This window comes from Diospyros lotus, chromosome 5, assembly GCF_014633365.1.
Source record: "Diospyros lotus cultivar Yz01 chromosome 5, ASM1463336v1, whole genome shotgun sequence".
In the NCBI taxonomy this organism is placed as follows: Eukaryota; Viridiplantae; Streptophyta; class Magnoliopsida; order Ericales; family Ebenaceae; genus Diospyros; species Diospyros lotus.
In genome coordinates, this window is record NC_068342.1 from 19,813,225 (window position 1) to 19,830,026 (window position 16,802).

Below are 16,802 nucleotides of genomic sequence, written 5' to 3' on the forward strand. Positions count from 1 at the left end.
TTGGATCAATGATTGAGAGGCGCATGGGCAATCAAGCTGTTTTTGGGCTCTCTTTATCCCACAATTATTGCATTCATCACAATTTGATAATCAGACATAGTAATTCTAGGTAACAAAAAATAAGACATCTCTCATTTTCTGGGCTAAATTCACAAATTTTGATCTAATATACCGAAGTACCATCTCCTATATTGACATAATGTAAGGTCTTAAGAGGCACGAAAGTAGTATTTCTGGATAAGAGCAGACAGGTACTAAATTAGCCAGCCTATTTTACGGTCACCTTTTTAAAAAAAAAAAAAAAATTCTCGGAACTCAGTTGGCCATTGACATGCTATATAAGACGCGGTTCACTTCGATGACATTTGCTTCGCTCCCCTGTCTATGCTTCCTCTTTCTTGTCCAGGAGAACCCTAATCGTCGCTAAACTCCCAAACGATCGAAAAAGTAAGGCTGTTCACCTCTACTTTTGCCATGCATTTATTCAGCTTTAAACAACATGGATGCCGGAAGAAGCTGCATAGCAGATGTAGTCAATTTGATCTTTCCATTTGTTTCCTCCACTGAAAATTTTCCTTGTTTATTTCAACTATTGCGCGAATCAGGATTCCGTAGTTTTGTATTGAACTGAACTCTCTTACCTTTGACGATCATAACTTTTCTTATTGTTTTTCTGTTTTAAATACGCGTAAATCTTCGGCCCTTTATTCAGCAGACTAGGGTCGGTCTATCTCGATTGCTCGTTAGCTGAATCTGTGAGAGGGATGTGTGACATATGTACAACTTTACAACTTTGAAATCCGTCTATCCTTAAGCTTCTAGTTAATAAGGTGTCTGTCGATCAATATCAAGGGGTTGTTCCGTGCGTCAGTTTCTCATGCTTCTGTTCTCTGTGTGTTTTGAAGTTTTTGTTCTTGTTTGGTTGTTAAGAAACAGAGTAAGGAAAAAAGAAATAATCTCTAATGTTGAAACTTTCATTTTAATACCGAATAAGATAGGGGTGCAGAACCTGAAAGTAAAACACAAGAGTAAACCCGATACTCAAAGTCACTTATTGAATTCAATATCAATGATCAAAGTCTCCCTAATAATACATCTCAAAGGATTTATATATGCTAGAGATCCTAGCTAATTAGGAAATATATCAAAGGTCAAATCCTATCCTAACCATCATCCTAAATCTTGAAGATATAATCTTTCCAAAACTAATTAGGAAAGGAATAAACAAAAATATTCTAAAAAAATAACAAAATATATTAATAGCATCTTCTAAAATACTTCCCATCACATAGTCATATTGGTACCTAAATGTTATGTTGCAAACTTTGTGATAATTAATTTCTCCACCAGGTTTATCGCCTTTTTGTTTTGCAATCTTAACTAATGAATGCTTGGACTGATACACAGTGGTTTAAACTCTGAGCTCATGACTGTAATTCAAGCCATAGTTTCCTAGTAGAGTAGCAGCTGGTACTGTTGATTGGACTTTTTTCTTACAATCTTGAAAAATGGGAATGTTTTTTTTTTTTTTTTTTTTTTGGGGGGGGGGGGGGGGGCTGAAGGATGTTCTTTCAAATTTGTATAAATTCTGCATCAATTTCTGTCTGCAGTGGCAGGAGCGAGCAATATTGGGTCTGAATTAATATAAGCTCAACCTGCCTCCTGACTGGTATCTGATTCAACTAGCCAAACCCACTCATTTGTCCGGCTCTAGTGCACAGACCAGAGTTCTTACAAGTTTCTTTAGTTTTTTGTTAGATCCATATCTTAGAAAGTTATGTTATCAATGTGTTTATATCATTTCATTTTCCGTCCCACTTCTTGGATTGCAAAATGTGCAAGTTTATGACATGCACAAGTTTATAACTTTGAATGCCTCTCTAGAGCTGCCAAAACAAAGGCTGAAAACTCAGACGTATAAGTGTTATCAGAATCTGCAAATATCAACATTATTTAGTGCCTTTTATTCCCTTCGGCACTTTCCATTTTGGTTCGTTAAACTATCTGATAGTTAATTGCACTGATGCATTCAGGATTTTGTAGGAGAGCTAAATCTGCTTAGTCTTCCATCCTTTCACCCACAAAGTATACTGGGACTCGGTTGTTCTATTACGGGTAGCAAAGTTTCAAAGAAATCTAGACAGCCTGGAAGAGAAGATCTTAACATTCTCACATCTCAAACACCTTGTAAGTTTCAAAGACCTGTCACGAATTTTCCATCGTAAAGGTGCCTCCTATCATCATTTACAGTTTGTTGTAGTGAGTATCACATTCCAAGGGTATTATTTGTAATTTTGGTTTTCTATAATTTGTTTTGTAATTTCTATTTCTGTTAGGGTTATTTGTCTTGTAGCTAGAGATTGTTAGGATATTTTCTCCTTTTGTCTTTTCCTTTTTTGTCTTGTAGTTTAGGTAGTTACAATGCCTTGTCTTGTAGCTATTGAGAGGGTACTGGAGAAAAATGAGGAATTATTCGATAAATTGACAAAGGAAGCAAAGGCCATTGCAGTAGCCCGAGTGCCTAGTCTAATGTTTGATCTTGAGCAATATGACAATCTTGCTATCATTTCAACTGGAGCAGACTAGTTTTTGGTGTTGGTCCTAATAGCGGAAGAGCAAGAGATCAGGAATATAAAAGAAAAGAGGAAAAAGCCTAGAAGGAGAAAGAAAGAAAGAAAGAAGAATAAAATAGATAGAGAAAGTTAGGATTGGATGAATAACAATGGCCCAATGATAATAGGTTCTTTGGGAATAAGAAACATTTCAAGGGGGAAAAATTTGTCACATTCCAAGGGTATTATTTGTAATTTTGGTTTTCTGTAATTTGTTTTTTAATTTCTATTTCTGTTGGGGTTATTTGTCTTGTAGCTAGAGGTTGCTAGGATATTTTTCCCTTTTGTCTTTTCCCTTTTTTGTCTTGTAACTTAGGCAGTTATAATGCCTTGTCTTGTAGCTACAGCTGTGAGCTTATATAATGTTCTGAATTCTCTCTAATTCTTCTTTGTGATCTCCTCTTCTTCTTGCTAGTGTTCTCTCCTAATATTTCTCTTTCTCTCTCTCGGTTATCTTCTCCCTTATCTCATCTGCTGTTTCTCTCCCTCTCATCTAATTTCTTCTCCAAATTTCTCTCTTAATTTCCAAATCCCCTTTCACACCCTAGTTCAACCCTAAGGGTGTGACAATTGGTATCAGAGCCGTTCAATCCTCGGTGGGATCTTTGCAAGTAGTTAGGTTCAGATTTCAGAAGGCCAATTTCGACCGCTATTTAGATTGGCGGTTCATGGCGGCTGTTAGAAACGGCTTCAAATTAGAATTGTTATGTGCTGCAATTTTGATTGGAAGGTGATGATTTCCGACCCTCCCCAACTATTAATTCTCGATAATATTAGATGTACTCGATCGTTGCTTCCTAACGCTTCTCGACGGTTATTTTCTTATCAGTCCTTGGCTATAAGTCAAGCGATCTGCAGGCGACCCTAAGGCTTAGGACAGATTCAAGTGGAGGCGAGTAACTCTCGAGAAATTTGGGTTGTAATCGAAAAAGGAATCACAGAAGAATGTGCTGCGATGAGAAAAGAAATCAAGGAAGCACGCAATAAACTTGTAGACCTCAAACACAAGCTGGATGACTTACTGACTCTGTTTTCACAGAAGTTCCAAGTTAGTATTCCAACTGAATATTTTTCCACAGAACATGCTAAGTCCTTAAAAAGAAAAGTTTCGAAAGGTAGTTTGTTTGTTCGGAATTTTTCTACTGCAGCTGAGGAAAGACCTAAATTGGAGCAAACAATCCAAGATGACAAAGAAGGAATGGCAGCTATCGAAGACGTTATTGAGGCTCCACTAGGAAAGGAATTTGTTGAAATGAATTCGGTTACAATTGTCAATAAATCAGAAGAAGAGCTAATAGATCAAGATGTGCCTATTGAGAGGGTACTAGAGAAAAATGAGAAATTATTCGATGAATTGACAGAGGAAGCAAAGGCCATTGTAGTAGCCCGAGTGCCTAGTCTAATGTTTGATCCTAAGCAATATGACAATCTTATTGTCATTTCAGCTAGAGCAGACCAGTTCCTGGTGCTGGTCCTAACAACGGAAGAGCAAGAGATCAGGAACATAAAAGAAAAGAGGAAAAAGCCTAGAAGGAGAAAGAAAGAAAGAAGAATAAAATAGATAGAGAAAGTTGAGATTGGATGAATAACAATGGCTCAATGATAATAAATTCATTGGGGGACAAGAAACATGTCAAGGGGGAAATTTTGTCACATTCCAAGGGTGTTATTTGTAATTTTGGTTTTTTGTAAGTTGTTTTTTAATTTCTATTTTTGTTAGGGTTATTTGTCTTGTAGCTAGAGATTATTAGGATATTTTTCTCTTTTGTCTTTTCTCCTTTTTTGTCTTGTAGCTTAGGCAGTTATAAAGTCTTGTCTTGTAGCTACAGTTGTGAGCTTATATATTAAGCCACAACCTACATTGGAGGAAGTATGGAATTGATGAATGTTTTAAATTCTCTTTAATTCTTCTTTGCGATCTCCTCTTCTTCTTACTACTGTTCTTTCCTAATATTTCTCTCTCTCTCTCTCTCTCTCTCACACACACACACACACACACAGTTATCTTCTCCCTTATCTCATCTATTATTTCTCTCCCTCTCATCTAATTTCTTCCCCAAATTTCTCTCTTAATTTCCAAATCCCCTTTCACTCCCTTGTTCAACCTTAAGGGTGTGACAATGTATGTTATGGTCCCACATCGGAAGCTTAGGCTCTTGGTGTAGGGTTTATAACCTCTTGGGCACCCTCCCCTTGACAGTTAGCTTTTGAGGGTGAATTCTATTCAAGGGGTGCAACAGTGGTATCAAAGTCAGCCCTATATCTCCCAGTTGCAATCGCGCGGCAACAGAGGTGACGTCGGCATTGCAGTGTTCATCCGACACTAGTTGTGGCTAGCGCATAACCCATTGTCGTGGGCGCCAGACTACGAAGTGTGGTGGTATGTTATGGTCCACTGCAAGGTATGGATAATAGATATTGGTTTATTTGTTATGCTATATTTTGTACGTACCATTAGTTGTTAGTTGTTAGGGTATTGCTCGTCAGTTAATTAGTTAAAGCAAAATAGCTTACTTGTATTTAAACGTTGTAAGTGGTCTTCTTTCAAGAATGAGACGAGGTATTTTCATTCTTTTGTCTCAATATGGTATCAGAGCGATAGCTCCCTTCCGTTCTTATGATCTGCATGGTCGTTTCCGGCCATTCACCGACAACTTATACAGATCTAGCATTCTTCTTGTTCGAAGTCTGGTTCTTCACGTTTTTCTTTCAGATCTCTCCTGTTCGTCCATAATTGTTCCATGGCAACAGACTTGACTTTCTCCTTGTCAGTGAGCAATTCTTTCATTGACGATGGTTTGAGTCCATATTTTCTTCATCAGTCCATATTTTCTTCATCACTCCAATAGTCTTGGTCTTGTTCTAGTTTCTCAGCCATTAATTGGGGAAAATTACGTTTCATGGAGTCGCGCTATCCATGAAGAACAAGCTAGGGTTCATTGATGGATCGATTGGAAGGCCAGTCATTGGTGATCCGTTTTGCAATGCGTGGATCCGCAACAACCATATGGTCATCTCTTGGATTCTCAATTCAGTATCCAAAGAGATTTCAGCTAGCGTGATTTACTAAGAGTCCGCGCATGAGATCTGGATAGATCTCAAGGAATGCTATTAGCAAAGAAATGGACCTCATGTCTTCCAGTTACAACGAGAACTGATGAATCTAACTCAAGGCCAGCTCTCTGTAAGTTCTTATTTCACTAAACTCAAGACAATTTGGGAGGAACTTAGCAACTATAGGCCTATATGCTTGTGTGGAAAGTGTTCCTGCGGAGGCACCAATTCTCTTGCAGAGCACTATCAAACCGAGTATGTCATGTCCTTTCTGATGGGACTGCATGACTCATTTGCGCAAATTCGAGGTCAGTTGCTCCTTATGGACCTCATCTCCCCTATCAATAAAGTTTTTGCTCTTATATGTCAAGAAGAAAATCAAAGAAATATAGTTGCTGGTGGTGGCAATGAATCGGTAATGTTTGCTATTAAACATAATGAGAACAAACCTGTTTATGGTAAAGTCCAGAAGAAAGAGCGTCCTTTTTGTACACACTGCAGGTACAATGGGCATACTGTGGATAAGTGTTATAAATTGCATGGATATCCTCGGGGTACAAACCTAAATATCCTCGAGGTACAAACCTAAATAGAGAACTCACCAACCACAATTTGGTCAGACAACCTCTGCTCTTGTTAATCAAGTCACTGATTGTGCCTCTAATCAGTCTAAAAGCCATGAAGGGTTTGGGAGTTTTGTGCAGACTTTGAGTTCTGATCAGTATCAGCACCTGATGACTATGCTAAGTTCCCACCTGTCAGCTGCTAAGACTGGCGCAAAAGTGGATGGTTCTACCGATCAAGCAGCAAGTACCTGTTTTTCTATCTCAGTTAATCCAAGACTTAGTTGTCCTCATTATTGGATAATTGACTCAGGTGCCACCAATCATATCTGTTGTAGTCATTCTTCTTTTGAATCCATGCGGCCTATTCAAAATGCCTTTGTTACACTACCGAATCATAGCCAGATTTTCATTTCATTGGGACAGTGCGACTTAGTTCTCACCTAGCTCTTGAGAATGTCTTATATATGCCTCATTTCAAATTCAACTTAATATCAGTAAGTGCATTGACTGGGCAGAATACTATGTCTCTCAGTTTCTTTCATAATGCCTGTATTATCCCGGATGTTCCCTACCTGAAGATGATTGGCAGGGGTAATCTTGTTGAAGGACTTTATGTTTTGGATGCAAATTTGCTTGGACTTGGGAATCACAATGTACCTAAGAAGTTATCCATGGCACAATAGCTAATGTGATCAACAGTCATCCATGGCACAATAGATTAGGCCATCTTTCTTTTAAGAAGTTGGTCCATTTGAAGGATGTGTTGCATTTTAAACATGATCACAAGAACAATGATGTTCCTTGTTCCATTTGTCCATTAGCTAAACAGAGAGGCTTGTCCTTTATTTCAAATAATCATTTGTCCAAGAATGCTTTTGACATTATTCATTGTGATACCCCTATCATGTTCCTGCCTATGCTGGACATCGGTATTTTCTGACTTTGGTAGATGATTGTACAAGATTTACCTGGGTTTTTCTTTTGAAGCATAAGTCTGAGGCTAGATCTATTATCCCCAAGTTCTTCTCCCTCGTTGAGACTCAGTTCCATGCTGTGATTAAGGGTTTTAGGTCTGATCATGCCCCTGAGTTACTGTTTATTGATTTTTTTGCTTCAAAAGGGGTTGTTCACCAATTCTCATGTGTAGAGAGACCTGAGTAAAACTCGATTGTAGAACGAAAACATCAACACCTTCTCAATGTGGCTAAAGCCTTATATTTTCAGTCCCGGGTACCTATCAAGTTTTGGGGTGAATGTGTCCTTACTGCTGCATTTCTTATAAATAGGACACCAGCCAATGTGTTGTATTATCAATCTCCCTACCAATTGTTGTATCATTCTCCTATTGACTATGGTTCTTTTAGAGTATTTGGCAGCCTATGTTTTGCTGCCACTTTGCCCTCTCATCAGTCCAAATTTCATCCTAGAGCTACCCCTTGTATCTTTATTCGTTATCTTCCTGGTATGAAAGGATACAGGTTGTATGACATTGCTACCAAAGCCATCTTTGTTTCATGAGATGTTGTCTTCCATGAACCACATCTTCCCTTTTCATTCTGTCTCTGCCACTGATGAACTAATTGACCCCTTCCCTAACCTTGTTTTACCCAAGCCTATTCTGGATTTACCTTGTACCTTTATACCTGTGACTGAACCTACTACATCCTCAGGTTCTGCCAAGGATCATGCACTTCTTTCCAATCCTCAACCTCCTGATTTGCCTTCTTCCCCTATCCACAGGTCTGCTAGAGTCACAAAACCTCCTTCCTATCTTTGAGATTTCCATTGCAGCCTCTAGACCAGCAGAGCACTGCTTCTTCCTGAAACCTTGTATCCCTTACACCAATTTGTCTTATTCTTATAGCTCCTTTTTTCTTTCTGTTTCTTCTACATTTGAACCTTAGCATTATCATCAGGCTGTCAAATTTGCTCATTGGCATGATGCCATGGCTGCTGAGTGGGGGGCTATGCAACATACTAACACCTGGTCTATTGTTCCTTTTCCACCTGACAAACACTCCATTGGTTGTAAGTGGGTATGCAAAATCAAATATAGGTCAGATGAGACTGTTGAGAGGCATAAAGCCCGTTTGATGGCCAAAGGATATACTCAACAGAAGGGGTTAAGAATTTATCGACACTTTTTCCCCTGTTGCCAAATTGGTCACAGTCAAAGTTCTTCTTGCTCTTGCTGCCATTAACAAGTGGTCTTTAGTCCAACTTGATGTTAATAATGCCTTTTTGAATAGGGATCTGTTTGAGGAGGTATATATATAACAACCTAGGTTTTCACCTTAATTTTTATTCACAATAGCAGAAGGAAATTGGTTAAAATTACCCATTTCAGGAGCTCTTACATACACATCATGGCATTAGCAGATCAAATCTAACAAAACACACCATCTGAGCCCCTATCTACACTCACCCCAGAGATCTTTTTGGTCGGGAGAGCCCTATACACATGGAGCCTAAAGGAATAAATAACAACCGCCATAGCGTCTATCCACGAGCACCATTCTTCTTAAACCTGGAATGATGGTAAAGCAAAGTGATCCACAAGGCTCAGTAAGTATAATGGAAAACACGAGGCTCAATAGGAAATCGTAACAAGAAGGAATCACCACGACTATCCATAACAAGGCTTCCCACGTCATGTCTCAAGTTATTGCATATATTTGTTATACTTTACATTACGTGCCCATGTCAAGTTCCAGGTTTATATGGCACATGTTCATGATTATGCAAATGGCCGTTTGGGCCCAGTTCATATTGTATGTCGTGCACCGTCATGCACATTCATGTTCACATTGCTTTTTACATCATATACTCCCACGAAAGGTTTCGTATCATAATGTAACACATACACATGCTCAATAAAATACAAATAGCCCTTAAGCTCACACCTGTCAATATGCTCAACAAAACCATATGCAATATCAAAACCCATAATGCTCATCAACCATACGTCACCTTCTTTAGCATGACAGCATACACCTAACCTGCCCGGATGTCACCGGCACAACAATAGCAGTTTCCTTGCTCAGAGGCTGAGGGGACAGATACCCATCATAAACCTCACCTGATAATCATATATACAATGTCATGCATGATCATATGCAACTCACATCTTCATGTATATGCAAGGGTCTTTACAGAGTTGTTATGGGAATGTTTATTCGAGTAGTTCAAGGGCTGAAGCCCACATGTTCCATGTTATGCAAATCACATCATTGAACTCGTATTTGTATGTTTCTCAACATATATATGGCATAAGGCTTTAGTCCAATATTCACAAGTCTACATATTGATATTTGACATGATTCTAACGTACAGTTATGGAACCCCCGTATGCGTAAATATTTGTACCATTTTACTTTCAAGATTAAGAGTAACACCCGTTGTTAGTTGCATTATTGATTGATCCAACATATTTGATAATATTGAAGCTTTGACGGAGGCTGGTTAGTTGATCGCCACCACCCTATAGGACAACCATGCGGACAAGCCAGTATTGTTACAACCACACTGAATCTCCTCGACTCTCTAAGAATCTAGCCCCACATCGGTTCGGTATCATTCCCAAGGAACCAAGGGGATACAAAGCCCCGTGGCAGTTAGAATCGAATCTCACCCGAAGTTACATATTTAGTTTAAACCTACCATCTACAAACTCAACAACAGCTCACACATTATAAAATGGTTATCACGCGTATTTACATAATTAATGCGTGAAATCGAATCATGGTAGGGGAGAGAATAAAATATGGAAAACAATGGGGACTTACGTAAAGATTTAAGAGCAGTCAAAGAGGGTTTGGAACTTGCTTTTTAATAGAAGATTCCAAGCTTTCTGCTCACCCGCTATAGAAATTAGTATTTTTACTAAAACATTAAAATTGTTGTCTAAAATTTATCTAGAAAGCCAGCACCACGGCCTTGAATCCCTTAAATAAAAATCCAATATATTAAACCATAAGGTTTATTTATTACCAACATTACCTCAAATATCTTTCATTTAATTCTAACTATTTTTGTACTCACCTAACACATTTAATTTTCTTCCAATTTTCTTTCCACATAAGTCTCTCCTATGTGCATTCAACTTCTTCTTCATTTCCCTTAATTTTCCTCTCCTATTTATAGGCATTTTCATGCCTTGGCAGCCAAGTTTCCCATAATCAATTTCAACCACAATTTCGAATCTTATCTTTCAAGGTTAATCATTACACCTTTGCTTAATTGCAAAGCAAATCACAATTTCCAATCTTATCCCCCAAGGCTAATTATTACACCTTTTGCTTAATTGCAAAGCAAACCACAATTTCCAATCTCATCTCCCAAGGCTAATCATCACATTTTTTGCTTAATTACAAAGCAATTGCATATTTATCTATGTAATCATCACCTAGCCTATGCCAATTTCCATCCACATAATTTCTGCATTTGCCTTCCCTAAACACATCATTTGCTCCACTTTAATCTTTACTTGGCCACAAAGCAATTGAACAAGTTTCCAATTTGAGACTTTCCAAGCATAATCATGAGGTTGCCAATTTCCAAGTGTAATCATCAGCTTTGACTTTGCACACACAAGCATCCACAAAATTTTAATATACTTTATATTTACTTAATACATATATATTGCATATACACTTATGCACACTAGTGCACGGCACCCCTCCTACTTCCAATTTCTCCCACTCTTCTTCACTTTATTATTTGATTTCCTTTCCACTTACAAACATAATAAATTTAATATGCTCAATTAAATTCCTTAACACCACGAATCCTCATAAATAAATCACCTCAAATACCAAAATTAATAATTATCATTTGTCTCCAAAATTTCGGAATGTTACAGTCTCCCCCCTTAATGAAATTTCATTCTCGAAATTCGCACCTAACTAATTAAATAACTAGGGGAGGATACAATTCACTTCATGGTGTTAAGGAATTTCGATCAGTTATTTGATTAGTTGGGTGCGAATTTTGAGGACAAAATTCCGTTAAGGGGAGGAGACTGTAACATTCCAGAATTTTGGAGACAAATGATAATTATTAATTCCGGTATTTGAGGTGATTTATTTATGAGGATTCGTTGTGTTAAGGAATTTAATTGAGCATATTAAATTTATTATGTTTGTAAGTGGAAAGGAAATCAAATAATAAAGTGAAGAAGAGTGGGAGAAATTGGAAGTAGGAGGGGTGCCGTGCATAAGTGTATATGCAATATATATGTATTAAGTAAATATAAAGTATATTAAAATTTTGTGGATGCTTGTGTGTGCAAAGTCAAAGCTGATGATTACACTTGGAAATTGACAAGCTCATGATTATGCTTGGAAAGTCTCAAATTGGAGACTTATTCAATTGCTTTGTGGCCAAGATTAAAGTGGAGCTAATGATGTGTTTAGGGAAGGCAAATGCAAAAATTACATGGATGGAAATTGGCATAAGCTAAGTGATGATTACATAGATAAATATGCCATTGCTTTGTAATTAAGCAAAAAGTGTGATGATTAGCCTCGGGGGATAAGATTGGAAATTTTGGTTTGCTTTGCAATTAAGCAAAAGGTGTAATGATTAGCCTTGAAAGATAAGATTAGAAATTGTGGTTGAAATTGATTATGGGAAACTTGGCTGTCAAGGCATGATAATGCCTATAAATAGGAGAGGGAAACGAAGAAGAAGTTGAATGCGCAGAGGAGACACTTATGTGGAAAGGAAATTGGAAGAAAATTAAATGTGTCAGGTGAGTACAAAAATAGTTAGAATTAAATGAAAAATATTTGAGGTAATGTTGGTAATAAATAAACCTTATGGTTTAATATATTGGATTTTTATTTAAGGGATTCAAGGTCGTGGTGCTGGCTTTCCAGATAAATTTTAGACGGCGGTTTTAGTGTTTTAGTAAAAATACTAAGTGGGTGAGCAAAAAGTTTGGAATCTTCTATTAAAAGGCCAGTTCCAAACCCTCTTTGATTGCTCTTAAATCCTTACACAAGTCCCCGTTGTTTTTCATATTTTATTATCTCCCCTACCATGATTTGGTTTCACACATTAATTATGTAAATACGCGTGGTAACCATTTTATAATATGTGAGTTGTTCTTGAGTTTGTGGACGATGGGTTTAAACTAAATATGTAACTTCGGGTGATATTCGATTCTAACTACCATGGGGTTTTGGATCGCCCCTAGTTCCTCAGGAATGATACCGAACCGATGTGGGGCTAGGTTCTTAGAGTGTCAGGGAGATTCGGTGTGGTTGTGACAATACTGGCTTGTTTGCATGGTTGTCCTATAAGGTGGTGGCGGTCAACTGACCAGCCTTCGTCAAAGCTTCAATATTATCACATATGCTGGACCAGTCAATAATGCGAGTAACAACGGATGTTACTCTTAATCTTGAAAGTAAAGTGGCACAAATATTTACCCATACAGGGGTTCTATAATTGTACGTTAGAATCATGTCAAATATCAATATTTAGACTTCTGAATATTGGGCTAAAGCCTTATGTCATATAGATGTTGAGAAATGTACAAATATGGGTTCAATGATGTGATTTGCATAACGCGTAACTTGTGGGCTTCTGCCCTTAAACTACTCGAATAAACATTCTCATAACAATTGTGTAAAGATCCTTGCATATACATGAAAGTGTGAGTTGCATATGATCATGCATGACATTGTGTATATGATTATCAGGTGAGGTTTATGATGAGTATTTGTCCCCTCAGCCTCTGAGCGAGGGCACTGTGCTATCGTTGTGTCGGTGACGTCTGGGTAGGTTAGGCGTGTGCTACCATGCCAAAGAGGATGATGTATGGTTGATGAGTATTATGGATTTTGATATTGCATATGATTTTTGCTTAAGCATATTGACAGATGTGAGCCTAAGGGCTATTTGTATTTTATTAAGCACGTGCATGTGTTGCATTATGATATGAAACCTTTCATGGGGGTACATGATGTAAAAAGCAATGTGAACGTGCATGACGGTGCACGGCATACAATATGAATTGTGCCCAAACAACCATTTGCATAATCATGAACATGTGCCATATAAACCTGGAACTTGACATGGGCACATAATGTAAAGTATAACGAATATATGCAATAACTTGAGACATGATGTGGGAAGCTTTGTTATGGCTAGTCGTGGCGATTCCTTCTTGTTACGATTTCCTATTGAGCCTCGTTTATTTCTATTATACTTGCTGAGCCTTGTGACTCACTTTGCTTTACCATCATTTCAGGTTTAAGAAGAATGGTGCTTGGGGATGAATGCTATGGCAGTTGATATTCCTTTCTTTAGGTTCTATGTGTACAGGGCTCTCTCGATCGAAAAAATCTCTGGAGGTGAATGTTGACAGGGGCTAAGATGGGGTGTTTTGTGGGTTTGATTTGTTGATGCCATGATATGTATGTAAGAGCTCCTGAAATGTGTATCTTTAATCAATTTGCTTCCACTATTGTAAATAAAAATAGGTGAAAATCTGGGTCGTTATAATATATGGATCTCCCTCTTGATTATCAGCCTCCACATCATACTCATTCTCATGGGGAGAGGTTAATTTGCAAATTGCGCAAGTCCATTTATGGCTTAAAACGGGCCTCTTGGCAATGGTTTTCAAAATTTTCTACTACCCTCATTCAACATGTGGGACTTGTCTCACATCGGAAGTTTAGGCTCTTGGTGTGGGGTTTATAACTTCTTGGGCACTTTTCCCTTGATAGCTAGCTAGCTTTTGAGGGTGAGTTCTACCCAAAGGGTGTAATAGTGAGTACTTTTGTAAATTTATTTAATAACATTCCACATCCTAGTTCTTTTAATTACTTATGAGGTGTGGCTTGCAGTGCTTCTTATGAGCACTTCAGTAGTTTCCCTAATAATATTAGAGTTTATGGTTCTAATGGTTAATTGATGTATGAAAAGGCAATATTTGGCCTAGTTGTTTGTCATCCAAATAATTAAGATTTTGTCTTTGTGAAATTAGTCTCCCAACTGGAAGTTAGTAGATGTGTGGAGCAATGATGTTTTAGTAGAAATCCTTCCACATATCCCAGTTCCAAACATAGCATTAATTATCTAACCTATTAGTTCTTGTTAAATCATCCAAATTAAATTGGATAGCACTGAAATGCATTTTGTAGCCCTGAGATACTTTTTATGGTTGGTAGTTAGCGTTAACGAAGTGGAGGCATTGTATGAGCTATACAAGAAACTGAGCAAATCTGTCATCAATGACGGGTTCATCCAAAAGGTATCTTCTCAGAGAATCATTATGAAATTGCTTCTTATGTTATTGATGGTTGGTTTTGGTCACTATTTTTAAATTTCATCGAGCTCTGCTTATGCTATTTGTCTCACAACAGGCAGAGCTCCAGCTTGCACTTTTCAAGAACAGCAAGAGGCAAAACCTTTTTGCAGATAGGGTATGTACCTGATTTATTATCTGGCTTTAGATCTTAACAAAAGAAGAAGAAAAAGTCCCATGACCTGCCGTAGTTGTGATTAAAATTTTATGTAGAAATGAACATCCGACTGTTTTCTAAAACTTAGAAAACATCAGTTATTGTGGATAGTGTTTCTCATGACATGGTGAACTTTTCTTTGGCAAAGTCCTCTCGGGACAAGTTCCACAACAGCATGAGGTAGCATTCTGCTCGACAATTGGTGATTGAATATTTGTTGATTTTCATGATTGCTTTTGTACTTGCAATTTATTCAGTCTTGATGGTTTTCTTATAAATTTTCCTTATTATGTCCCTCACCTTCTGCAGATATTTGATCTGTTTGATGTGAATAAAAATGGGCATATTGAATTTGGAGAATTTGTTCAATCGTTAAGTGTCTTCCATCCAAAAACTCCTGAAGAAGAGAAAATCAAATGTAAGCACTAAGTATGACAAGGAAGGCTTTCCCGTTGACCTCTTTCTATTATCCCTGCATTGTCATTTTTAGAAGAGATGAGTTTCTTCATTTGGTTGCTTGCAATTTTTGCTAATTTGATTAATTGGTGCATAATATTGCAGATGCATTTAGATTGTATGATTTAAGGCACACTGGCTATATTGAGCATGAGGAGGTAAGTGCATTTTTCATGTTTGATCCCATCATTCTGAAGCCATAATAGGCTCCCTTCTGTTACTTCTTTCTCCAAAAAACACCACCCGCATATCCACAGTTTCTGAATTTCTGTTCACAGAGCCTGATAATTGCGCCCCCCCGTTGATGGTTGAATTTCTGTTCAACAATTGAAAAATATATTTTTCTTAATCAGTTCCAACCCTTGACAAATTTTAATGGTGAGACTCAGTACAATCATTGATAGTTCTAAGCCAGTTAGGTAGTTATATGTTATTGTTAAAACTTGATCCTTTGTGACTTTGAAAGTGAACCCTGCCCTCGTGGCCAGTTTTATTAGATCCTGGTTTGAAGCACGAGAAGCAAGCTTTCCCATTTTTCAAAATCGTAACTTACGAATCATGTTTTTGTGGTTATTGTATTTGGAATGTTTTAAGCAAAAATGTAACCGTAAAATTCTTTCTTGCAAATTAACAGTTGAAGGAAATGGTGCTGGCGCTTCTGAGTGAATCTGATTTGAGTCTATCTGATGATATTGTTGAAACCATTGTTGATAAGGTCTGGTCTGGACCTTGGCTTTGCTCTTGGATGGCTGCACGTGAACACTCTTTCTCTTCATACATGTCTCTATGTCTTTTAGGTATTGATTTTCACACACGTTGGTATGTTAAGACTTTCAGGGAAGCAGATTTAAACGGTGATGGCAGGATTGATCAGGAGGAATGGAAAGAATATGTGGCAAGGAACCCATCATTGTTGAGGAACATGACACTTCCATATTTAATGTGAGTTTGTTTTGCAATCCTATTAGCATAACAATACTCTTCAACAATGTTTTGGGAGGAATTAAAGATATTGTTTGGCTCTATGTTCATCTTTGATCACACTTGGTTCCAATTCATGTGCAAACTATTATCTTTGATCGTTTATGCTCTTGGCAGGGATATAACGCTTGCATTTCCCTGTTTCGTACTGAATACAGAAACAGAAGATTCAGAATTGGGGGACTAAACATATATATGACATATTACGAGGTTCAAAAATCTTCATTGTGGTGGTATTGGTATTCAACGCAGGGAGAAGCAATGTGTGACTTGTGAAGGCGATATAAACTTCATCATGTGGTTCTGACCAACAAATGTTGAAGGGTGCCAATTTACATGGTGTACTTGAACAGAAGTGGCTGCAAATAAGAGACATAAGAGTGTTAAAGAGTAAGTACACCAACAATGCGCAAAATGTGAGGATAACTAAGATGAGGGCATTACTGTGTACCTGTGGACATATAAAAAAGACGGTTAGGAGCAAAGATTATTTGTACTGGAGTTGGAGTGTGATAATGGATATTTATATATGAGCTTTTGATATCAATGGCACCAAAAGAGCTTTATTAAACAATGAATGAAAGCTGAAACTTCCAGCTAGTACTGTTACAAGCCTCGAGAATTCTCAGAATCTCTATCAACTGATAACATTAGCA

The 16,802-nt window shown here is 37.6% G+C and overlaps 1 protein-coding gene across 2 annotated transcripts; it reads left to right on the forward strand.

The window, feature by feature from the left end:
• The first annotated feature begins 320 nt into the window (after window positions 1-320).
• Window positions 321-16,689, forward strand: LOC127801625 (calcineurin B-like protein 7). Of its 2 annotated transcripts, XM_052336903.1 has the most exons (11): window positions 321-447; window positions 2,044-2,187; window positions 8,580-8,797; window positions 13,491-13,593; window positions 14,416-14,498; window positions 14,611-14,670; window positions 15,019-15,127; window positions 15,271-15,323; window positions 15,800-15,880; window positions 15,995-16,107; window positions 16,264-16,689. In XM_052336903.1, the coding sequence occupies exons 4-11, from the start codon at window positions 13,515-13,517 to the stop codon at window positions 16,331-16,333; spliced, it is 648 nt and encodes a 215-aa protein (XP_052192863.1). In that variant the 5' UTR covers window positions 321-447; window positions 2,044-2,187; window positions 8,580-8,797; window positions 13,491-13,514; the 3' UTR covers window positions 16,334-16,689. The 2 variants fall into 2 exon arrangements, with proteins under 2 accessions (XP_052192863.1, XP_052192864.1); XM_052336904.1 differs by lacking the exons at window positions 321-447; window positions 2,044-2,187; window positions 8,580-8,797 and having other exon boundaries at window positions 13,523-13,656.
• Window positions 16,690-16,802: the final 113 nt, after the last annotated feature.